General features: G+C 39.5%; 1 protein-coding gene across 1 annotated transcript; it reads right to left on the bottom strand.

The window, feature by feature from the left end:
- Positions 1-226: 226 nt before the first annotated feature.
- On the bottom strand, positions 227-1,522 carry LOC149252800 (uncharacterized). Its single transcript, XM_089454277.1, has one exon. The coding sequence runs from the start codon at positions 1,520-1,522 to the stop codon at positions 227-229; it is 1,296 nt and encodes a 431-aa protein (XP_089310403.1).
- Between the last annotated feature and the right edge of the window lie 9,749 nt (positions 1,523-11,271).

The raw sequence follows: 11,271 nt of genomic DNA, 5'->3' as shown, positions 1-11,271 counted from the left end.
TGTATATTACATTGCAGAGTGCAATTGGCCTGAATTTGTCCGGTTTGAGCGAGTCCTCCTCTTTTGGGATTAGGGCTCTGAAGGTGGAGTTGAGCGAGGGAAGTAGCCAGTGAAAAACTCGCGACTCCTCAACCACTTCCCAAACTTCCAACTTTATTAGTTCCCAGAACTTCTGAAAGAAAGTAGTGGTAAAACCATCCAGGCCGAGAGCTTTTCCTTCTTTAAGCTAAGCCATTGCCGTGTCCACTTCCTGAGTTTGAATTGGGCTGAGGAGGAGTTCATTGTGCTCCGTTGTGATTAATTTTGGTACATTGTGAATGATTCTTTCAATTGCAGGATGTCTATTGATTTCAGGCTCTTGATGGACCTGCTTAAAGTGATTGAGGAATTCCTTCTCAATTCCCTCGTGTTGTTCCACCCTTTCTCCTCCTAATTTTTGAATGTAAGGGATATTGTTGCCCATTCTACGTTGCACAGTGGTTCTATGGAAGAATTTGGTGTTTCTTTCTCCCTCTTTCAACCATCTGATTCTGGATTTTTTCTTCCAGTATATTTCCTCCTGCTTTCTTCTTTCCTCAAGCTGATTGTGGATGCGCTGCTCCTGTTCAAGTGTTCCCTCTGTGTGGCCTCCTGTACTTATTTCTCTCTGCAGATCCTCCAGGGTTATTTGAAGATCATGTTGCGCCTTGAAGATGTTTCCGAAGGTCTCTCTATTCCATCGCTTGAGGCTAAGCTTTAGATGTTTGAGTTTCTGTTGAAACTGGAACATCTTGGATCCTTCTGGAGGGCTGAAGGATGTCCACGTGGAGTGGACAAAATCTTTGAGTGAGGGATGGGTGAAACAAAACTCCTCAAAGCGAAAAGGTCTTCTTATGTTGTTGCCTAGACGTTGCCATTGAAGGGCAACCGGCCAGTGATCAGATCCTGAGTGTGGAAGAATGGCCGCCGAGAAGTCTCCCCCTAGGTGGACCGAATTGTTTGAGATTAGAAAGCAGTCCAGCTTGGAGGCTATTTGATGTTTGCTTGCTCTGTGATTTCTCCATGTAAAAGTGCCACTGCAAAACTGCAAGTCTATCAGGGATGCGTTCTGAATAAAGTCTTTAAAGTGGGTGTTTTCCCGTTCCAACCTGTTTCTGCCACCAATCTTTTCCTCTAATTTTGTTCTCATGTTAAAATCCCCTCCAGCAATCCAGAGCGGGTGCCTTCTATTGGAGTTAAGAGCTTCTAGGGTATGGAGGAGAGCAATTTTTTCCCTGGCTTCCTGAGGGAAGTATACATTCGAGAGATTCCCATGAATGTTTGTGCCAACTATGTGGAAAGCAGCGTGAATTAGACTGTGTGAAGCATGAAAGTACGACAGAGTGAGTGCTTGAGAGTTCCACGCGATAGCTAGTCCCCCAGATGCGCTGGATGCATCTACAGCAACTGATTGAAATCCTGGCCAGGCTTTAGAGAGGATCATTTCTAGAGTTGTGCTGTTACATTTTGTCTCTTGGAGAAAGCATATTTGCGGCTTTTCCATTTTCACCATATTTTTTAGCATTCTGAGTTTTCCTGGGCTGTTGAGCCCCCTTAGGTTCCATGAAATGAGCTTCATGAGTCACTATTGGTAGAGGGCTTGTAGTACTTCGTAAGCTTAGCATACCTACCAAAGTCTACCAGGATCTTCCCGACCACTATTCTTCTTTGGAGGTTAGTTCTTCTTCCCCTTTTTTTGGAGTCTTTTGGGGTTTGGCTTAAATCCCATTGACTTCCTGGCTGGATGCCGAGCTGACTTTGATGGTAGGCTCTGGAGATGACCATTTCCAGTTTGTTGAGCTGTAGCTCTGGGATGCTTTCATACGCTTTCTTCTTGCATGCTGCTTCTAGTTCGAGTATGTCTAATCCATTTAGATCTATACTTTCCGGTTCTTCCTCCATTCGTTGCACCTGGTTGTCTTCTTCCGTGGGTATGTCTGTACACTGGAAGGGGCCTGAGGATCCATCAACCTCCATTTCGTTGTCTTTTTCCTGCTGCTTTTCCTTGCTTTTCGTAAGGTGGTCTGGGGCATCTTTGGTAGGATGGGGATCGGCTGAAGGGGCTGAGGGAGGTTGCTGGGTGGAGGAGGAGGGGAGATCAGAGTTGGGAGGAGAGGATGTGGTATGCTCGTCCGTGGAATGAGCCAGGATTTCAAAGCTGTTTCTGACTGCATGGTCAGAGGCGCTATTCTGTTTGGGTTTCTTCCCTGTTGATGGTTTTTTATGAGCTCGCTTGCGGGTAGGGGCTTTGGTGAAGCCATCATGGGTCTGAGAGTCGGAGGGGGAGGGGGCTTTAGCTTGAACATTTAGGGGGCAATCTCTAAAAAGATGCCCTATGGCATGGCATTTACGGCAGCGAAACGGGACATGTTCATAGTCTAAAGGTTGGATCCATTCATAGTCACGGTGAGAGAGACTTACCGATTCTGGCAGAGCTTTGTCCAGGCGCATGAAGACACAGATGCGGGCGTAAGATGTATATCTTCGCAGTTTCGTTTCTTCAGCAACCTTTATGTATTCCCCCAAACCATTTCCAATGTTTCTCAGAATATCCTCATCCCAGTACTCATCTGGCAGTGAGTATAGTCTTATCCAGACTGGAGCCCATGTGAGATCCTCCTGATCCGGGTTGAATCTGGGAGCCCAGTCCCGTAAGTATAGGCCAGCTGAGTTGAAGAAGTAAGGTCCCTCAACCAGGATTCTGTATTTGTCTTCCAGGCAAAAGAAGATCGTTGTGAAGAATCCTTTTGGGCCTAGCTGCAGAGTCACATCGCCCTTAGGCTTCCATTTCGCTGCGATCCAACTGTGCAGGGCTTTTTCCGTCGGCCAAAACCCTATGAATTTTCCAATGAGCACATGATCCATCATATATTGGATTCTTGCTTCTATTTTTTCCCCCGGCAGTTCGATTCTGGGTCGATCTGTTGCTATTGGTTTGCAGGTGGTCGAGGAGACCCTCGGGGTTCCGTCTGGTTGGTTATTCCTCCCAGTTTCTCCATCCACCTTAGTTTCCAGGTTTTCTTTTCCCTTGCGCTCATTCTGGCATGGGATTTCTTGATTGATGACATTCTCGTTGATCGATCCAAAGAGAATTGTTCTCTCATTTTGGTGCTGCGATTTATGTGCTTTGGGGGAGGTTACCGAAGCCCCCCCCTGGGGGTCACCCATTTGCCTTGTGACCTCTTACAACGCAGTTGAGAGATTCCTGGGTGCAGGGTCAGGTCCTTGATGATTGTCTGCGCAGATTAGTCTGCACCGTCTGAGCGTGGTGCAGAATCCTAGCAGTCGTCTCCAAAGCTCCATTCCTCGGTCGATTCCCTAGAGATCAGTCTCCGGATGAGGTAGATACTTACTACCATTACATGCATTGCAATTTAAAAATAATGAATTTATATTTCATAACTGAAGATGATATCCTTACTTCACCTTGGTTCACATTCTATTATTTTACTCGCATCTTTAAAGCCCTAAATTATCTAATTATGAGTGAAGTTCCTAGCCATATTTTAACTTAATCCTTGTATTTGAATTTTCATCTCCAAACCTAAATATTCAAAACAATTTCATGAAATTTTAGAATCATTTTGGTTTCATTATCATGTTGGAAATTTTCATAACGTATCCATGACAATTCAATTATTAAGTTGGTTCAGATGTTTTAAGGGAAATGATTGTCCTACCACTAAGCTTCACTCTTCAAAGAATTCACATTTGAAATTAAATTCATTTCAAGAGAAGACATCAAAAAATTATATATTACTTATATTTTGAAAATTATTTGGAGGTTTCTTATGGAATTATCTCTTAGAGTTGATGCTTGCAATATTTTATTTTTTATGCTTTCAATATTTTAGTAGTCAAGTTACAAACCACTCTTCTTTGTCTCTCCCTCATATAAAACATTAAAGAGCCGCAATTGTGCATAACATACGTTATTAGAATATCTAATAATTATTTTCTCGATGATCATGCATGGTATGATAATAATTATTCTTACAATGTGATTGGCAGGTCTCTTATTATGGGAAAAGGTTTTGATAATATAAAAAACAACTCAGACTTAGTTGGCAAGAACTTGACCTAATCACATCTCTACCTCTATTTTTCATTCCCTACTTAAGCTTATATGGAAAAAATTTCTCAATGGGAAGTGACCTATAGAAGTGTTGTAGCAGCTACAACCACCCTATAAAATTTTTCCTTAGCTTCTTTTTGGATCCTCCCTACTAACCATCCTTAGTAGCATGTCTTGCATTGTCAAGTACATATGCTGCATTTGATTTTCAGTGGCTTGCCAGCCTGTGCATGTTAGTTTTCTTCACTCCCTTCATAGGCTTCCATTCCAGACTTAAGCTATTTGTTGGTTGAGCATATCCCTCAGAAAATTGCACAATCCTAGAGGGGAACCAACCTTCCTTCCAGAAATTGCGCAAATTTGTTGGGCTCCAAAATTGTGCATAACTATTAGGTCACTATAATAATAGTGATTACCCCATTACTATTGTAGTTGTATACCTTATTAATATTTTTGTGCCCCTATTATCCCCATATTGTTATTACTGTGCCCCATAGAATCCCTCTATTGTTATTTTTTGTGCCTTTATATTATTATTGTTAGGTCGGTTGGGTTATATTGTGAATCCTTAGGCTCCTATATATAGAAAGGAGGTTTTTTCATTTGAATCATCAAGGAATCATTCATTTGTGTAATGTAAAGGAGGTTTCCCCCTTGAAGAGGCTGAATTATAAGGCATTGATCTATCTTTTCTATCTTTTTGTGAGCTAGTTTCATAACATTTGGTTTCAGAGCTTTTGGATTCTAAGGTTTCGGTGCTCCAAATAGCTCATCGTGGTATTTTCGCTATCACTTTTCTTCTGCGAAGTTTCAGAAACGAGAAAAAAAAACCATTTGAGATGAAATCACACTAAACCTCAGGTCCAAATTTTAGAGATTTTCGCACTATATTTGCGGAGATATGATTTGAGGAAGTTGGTCTTTCTGCAGACTCCTGAATTACATTCCAAACAGGTGACCTGGGGAAAATAATCATAAATTTCTCTCTGAGTATCGGATTGAAATTTCATAAGAAGGTACAGGAATAGGATGGACTGTAGTTTCTTGTATGTCTTTTTCAGAGCCAAAGGTCAAAACAGGGACATGTGGCACGTCGTACAAGTTCGCTCTACTAAACTAGTCTATAATCAAGTCACTGTGGGAGATTTGGAATAACTCTTCCTTGGAGAATCCAATTTGGATCAGACTGGTAGCATTGGAAAGAGGACACAGAGGGCTGCTGTAGATCACAATTTCAAAACTGGATGTCTGAAATTATAGAGATACATCAGAGGCAATATCGACCTCCTACAAAGCGAAAAAAGGTGTGTAGATTTTTTTAAATTCTTGCTTAAGCTTGGTTTGAAAAATTATTTTGAAGGAATTCAAAGGGCATAGTAGAGCATTATTATCAGTAACTAATTCCCTGAGGAAAGAAAATGCAAACACCTAGTAAGCAACCTGAAAGCTCTAGCATGACTCATGAAGAAGAGGAAGAAATGCTACATGATATATCAAAATTACAAGACCAAGTGCAACAAATGTCACTCTCATAAAAGCTAACAGAAGCTAAGATAAATGGTGTGGAAGCTAAGATGAATGGCATGGAAGCTAAGATGGACAATTTGAAGATAGATTTGAACACAAATTTGAAGACATGCATGGCAGATTTGAAGAGAGATTTGACAAATTTTCTACAAGAAATACTTACTAATGGTGAAAGGGTAGTAAATGAAACTCATGATGCGAACAAAAGAAATGTTAATCATGATTTCATAGACTCTAATGTTGGATTGAAGACCCACCATATTGCAAAAATTGATATGAGGAAGTTTGATGGCAAGGATCCTACAACATGGATATTACAGATGGAGCAATTTTTCGATCTCAATAATGTGCAAAACACATGCAAGGTACGTATTGCAACTTTATATTTGGAACCAAATCAGTTTGTATGGTATCAATGGCTTTGCTCTCATAAACAAATTATCACTTGGGCAATTTTTATGGAAGAATTGAAAGCACATTATGAGGATACAAAAAGCAACACTTTTTTTAGCCAATTGATAAGTCTCAAACAAAAGGGTTCAATAATGGAGCACATTGAGGAGTTCCAAAAATTTAACATAAGGGTAAAAAATATTCCAGAGGAGCATAGGATTGATGTGTTCATAGGTACTTTGAAGGATAATATCCAACATGATGTTTGCCTTTGGAAACCTGATTCATTAGAGAAAGCATTCAGGTTAGCAAGAAAAATGGAAAGAAAAATTATGGCAACTGGGAAGCATACCACTCACAACTATAAAGATGGAAGTGTTGTTGCCCCTAGTATTCCACAACCTATAAGGTTGACACCACAACAATTGGAAGAAAAAAGAGCAAAAGGGCTTTGTTATAGCTGTGATAGCAAATACACTAAAGGTCATAAGTGTGCTGAGAAGAAATTATTCTACATAGATTGTGAACAGGAAGAAGAAAAGGAGCAAGAAAGGTCAAAAGAAGTGGATATAGTCCAAGAGCAAAGCCTAGATAAACAAGAAATGAATCCGAACATATCTTTTAATGCATTAGCTGGAATTACCACTCCTCAAACCATCAAGATAGAAGGACAAATCAAGAAGAAAAAGGTAATAATGTTGATTGATTCAGGAAGTACACACAATTTTATTCATTGTAAGGTAGCAAAAGAATTGAATTTCTTCCTATATCTAGAACCAGAGTGTCAAGTGATGGTTGCAAATGGAGGAACAATAAATTGCTTTGGAAAGTGCCATAATATCAAGCTATCCATGGGAGAATATGTATTGACTAGCCTAATGCTTTCCATTCCAATGGGAGGTGCTAATGTTGTACTAGGAGTCCAATGGCTACAATCCTTGGGTACAATAGCTTTTAATTTTCAAGAACTTTTCATGAAATTTTCTGTGGAAGGAAAGGAAGTTGAATTAAGGGGTATTGCAGGGAAACTGGGAAAGATAATTAGCTCTAACGGTATGACAAAGCTTCTAAAAAAGGAACAAAGAGGTGTAATTGCACAATTATGTTCGCTATATGTTTCCACATCGAAATCATCTATTTCTCCAGATCTCCAAAAAGTCTTGGACAATCATTCCAAAGTATTTGAGACTCCCAAAGGTCTCCCACCTATTCGTGATCATGATCATGCTATTCATCTGATTCTAGGAAGTGTTCCTCCAAACATCAGGCCGTACAAATATCCATATGCCCAAAAGAGTGAAATTGAACGTATGGTTGCAGAAATGCTAGAGGTTGGTATAATTCATCCTAGTCAAAGTTCTTTCTCTGCTCCAGTATTATTGGTTCACAAGAAGGATGGATCATGGTACATGTGTCTAGATTATAAGGAGCTCAACAAGCTCACTATTAAAGATAAGTTTCCCATTCCTGTCATTGATGAATTACTGGATGAATTGCATGGATCAATTTACTTCACCAAGTTGGATCTTCGTTCAGGATATCATCAAATCAGAATGAAGACTAAAGACATTCTGAAATCAACATTTAGAACTCATGAGGATCATTATGAATTTTTTTGTCATGCCTTTTGACCTTACCAATGCACCTTGTACATTTCAAGGTTTGATGAATTCCATTTTCAAACCCTTCCTTAGAAAATTTGTGTTAATACTTTTTGATGATATACTAATCTACAACAAGTCTTGGAAGGATCATGTTGAACATGTTGACAGGGTGCTACAACTATTGGAGGAGAAACAATTATATGCAAAAAGATCCAAATGTTTCTTTGGAGTACAAGAGGTGGAATATTTGGGTCATATTGTATCTCATGAAGGAGTTAAAGTAGACCCAAGAAAAATTAAAGCCATTAAGGAATGGAAAATCCCCACATCCATAAAGCATCTGCGAGGATTTCTCAGGTTGACAGGGTATTACCGCAAGTTTGTTAAGAATTATGGGAGAATAGTAGCACCTCTAACAACATTATTGAAGAAAGATGCATTTTCATGGATTCCAGAAGCAACAAAGGCCTTCGAACATCTTAAAGAGGCAATGTGCCAAGCACCTGTCCTAGCTACACTGGACTTCACAAAAACCTTTATTGTGGAATGTGATGCTTCAGGAAATGGAATTGGTGCTGCTTTAATGCAAGATGAAAGACCCATTGCTTTTGAAAGTCGTCCAATCAAGGGAAAGGTTTTACACAAAGCTATTTATGAGAAGGAAATGTTGGCAATACTACATGCACTTAAGAAATGGTGACCCTACCTAATGGGAAGACACTTCAAGGTAAAAAGGGATCATGATAGCCTTAAATACTTTTTAGAACAAAGATTATCCTCTAAAGAGCAACAAAAGTGGGTCACAAAGATGTTGGGTTATGACTTTGAAATCATCTACAAAAAAGGGAAGCAAAATGTGGTGGCATATGCACTCATAAGAAAGGATGAGGATGTGGAAGCATTGTTGTGTGCCATTTATATTATCCAACCAGATTGGATAAATGAAGTAAGGGAGGAATGGAAGAATGATGAAGAAGTGTGGGCACTTATTCGAAAGTTACAAAAAGATTCCAGTACATCTGATACATTTAGCTGGAAAAATGATTTGTTATGGTACAAAGATAGCTTATACCTCTGTAAGAATTCCCAACTTAAGCAAAAGATTCTTATGGAATCGCACACTTCTCCCTTAGGAGGGCACTCAAGATTTTTAAAAACTTACCACAGGGTTAAGAAGGAATTTTTTTGGGATGGCCTTAAATTGGATATTAAAATGTTTGTGGCAGAATGTTTAGTTTGCGAACAAAATAAAGTTGAAACAATTAGACCCTGGGTGTATTACAACCTTTATCCATTCCAAGCTAACGTTGGGAGGGGGTTTCAATGGATTTTATCATAGGTTTACCCAAGTTTGAGGGAAAGAGTGTCATCATGGTGGTAGTTGACAGACTTACCAAGTATGCACACTTTTGTGCATTATCACATCCATTTAAAGCCAGTACAGTTTCTATTGCATTTATGGAAACAATTCAAAAGCTACATGGAAACCCAAAGATTATTGTAAGTGACAGAGATCCCATTTTCACTGGAAATTTTTGGACAGAATTATTTTCTTGTCTTGGTACTTAGTTAGCTCGTAGCTCATCTTATCATCCTCAATCTGATGGGCAAACTGAGATAGTAAACAAATGTTTGGAAGGATATCTTCATTGCTTTGTACCTGATAAACAAACACAATGGGTCAAATGGTTGCCTCTGGCTGAATGGTGGTATAACACATCCTTCCATACATCAACAAAAATGACCACATTTATGGCACTTTATGGATATCAGCCACCATCCATCATGTCATATTTAAAAGAAAATTCTAAGGTTCAAGCAATGGAAAATCACATCGAGCATCAACAACAAGTCCTCCAACTCTTAAAGGATAACGTTGTGTTGCCACAGAATAGAATGAAACAACAGGCAGATCAACATCGCAGCGAAAGAAGTTTTGATGTAGGTGATTGGGTATTCCTACGGCTACAACCATATAAAAAAATGTCCCTCAAGCAAGCTAAGAAGGATAATAAATTATCACAAAAGTATTATGGTCCGTACAAGGTGTTGCAACAGATTGGTACTATGGCATACAAATTGGAGCTTCCTGCAACTTCTCGAGTGCACCCAGTTTTCCATGTTTCATGTTTAAAGAAGGTTTAAGGTGACAAGCTCCCAGTTCAAACAATATTGCCAGAACTTGATGAGGAAGGAAAAATTATATTGGAACCGGAAGCAGTCACATAAACAAGAACTTGACAGCTACGAAATCGATCAATTTCAGAGTATCTCATCAAGTGGAAGAACTTATCCATTGAAGATTCCACATGGGAGGATGAGAATTTTATACAGAAGCATCCAGAACTACACAAGCATTCAGGAAAACACTTTTTTGAAGGAGAGGGGCACATTAGGTCCCTCTAATACTAATGATTACCCAATTACTATTGTAGTTGTATACCTTATTAATATTGTTGTGCCCCTATTGTCCCCATATTGTTATTACTGTGCCCCATAGAATCCCTCCATTGTTATTTTTGTGCCTTTATATTATTATTGTTAGGTCGGTTGGGTTATATTGTGAATCCTTAGACTCCTATATATAGAAAGGAGGTTTTGTCATTTGAATCATCAAGGAATCATTCATTCGTGTAATGTAAAGGAGGTTTCCCCCTCGAAGAGGCTGAATTCTAAGGTGTTGATCTACCTTTTCTATCTTTTTGTGAGTTGGTTTCATAACAATAACAATCAGACATGCTTCCTTGAGAAAACTGTGCAATCTAGCCTGGAACTGTAGCTCAGCCCAGAAATTGCACAATTCTAGGAAACAGTCACCTATTGACCCCAAAAATATCATAATACCTTAGGGACATCCAGCCCATCTCAGCCCAGAAACTACACAAATCCCTCTCCCAGTCTTGCAAGTTGTTGCATGTGCCTTGGAGTTGATCAGTTCCCTTTGGGAACCAGCAAACTTGATTTTCATGCATGGGCTTCTAGCCTGGAACTGTAGCTCAGCCCAGAAATTGCACAATTCTAGGAAATAGTCACCTACTAACCCCAGAAATATCGTAATACCTTAGGGACATCCAACCCATCTCCGCCTAGAAACTACACAAATCCCTCTCCCAGTCTTGCAAGTTGTTGCATGTGCCTTGGAGTTGATCAATTCCCTTTGGGACCCAACAAACTTGATTTTCATGCATGGGCTGCTTTTCCTGAAATAGAAAAAGGAAACATGCAAAAAGAATCCATAGATTTTAGGGATTTATTTTTGATATCTGAATGTTATATCCAAAGATCGTTTCAGAAACTGCCCTCCAAATGTTGCCTTTTCCTATATTTGTGGCATGTGCGTCATGAGCCTCAAAATTATTTATTCAATGCCACAGAGCTCAGTCTTCACATCGATCTTGGAGCTCTGACATCCCGCGGCATATATAGGAGTCTTTGACACATTCAGCTCAACTTTTTCTGGGTAAGTCCTCTTTACATATCTTTTGCAACATTTCTGTCGTGTTTTGTGTTTTGGCTCATGTGAGTGTTTTCTACTTGATTTCTGTGTATGCTAGATGTTGTTCGCATGCATGACAGTGTTTTTCATGGATGGTCACTGATGCGGCGACCCATTTCACACACATGCATGTTTCCCATTTTATGATTCTTGCATTC

The sequence above is a fragment of the Pinus tabuliformis genome, chromosome 7 (assembly GCF_031772625.1).
Source record: "Pinus tabuliformis cultivar Carrire ecotype Pingquan chromosome 7, CPIR1, whole genome shotgun sequence".
NCBI lineage: Eukaryota > Viridiplantae > Streptophyta > Pinopsida > Pinales > Pinaceae > Pinus > Pinus tabuliformis.
This window is presented reverse-complemented; position numbering and strand designations above follow the sequence as displayed.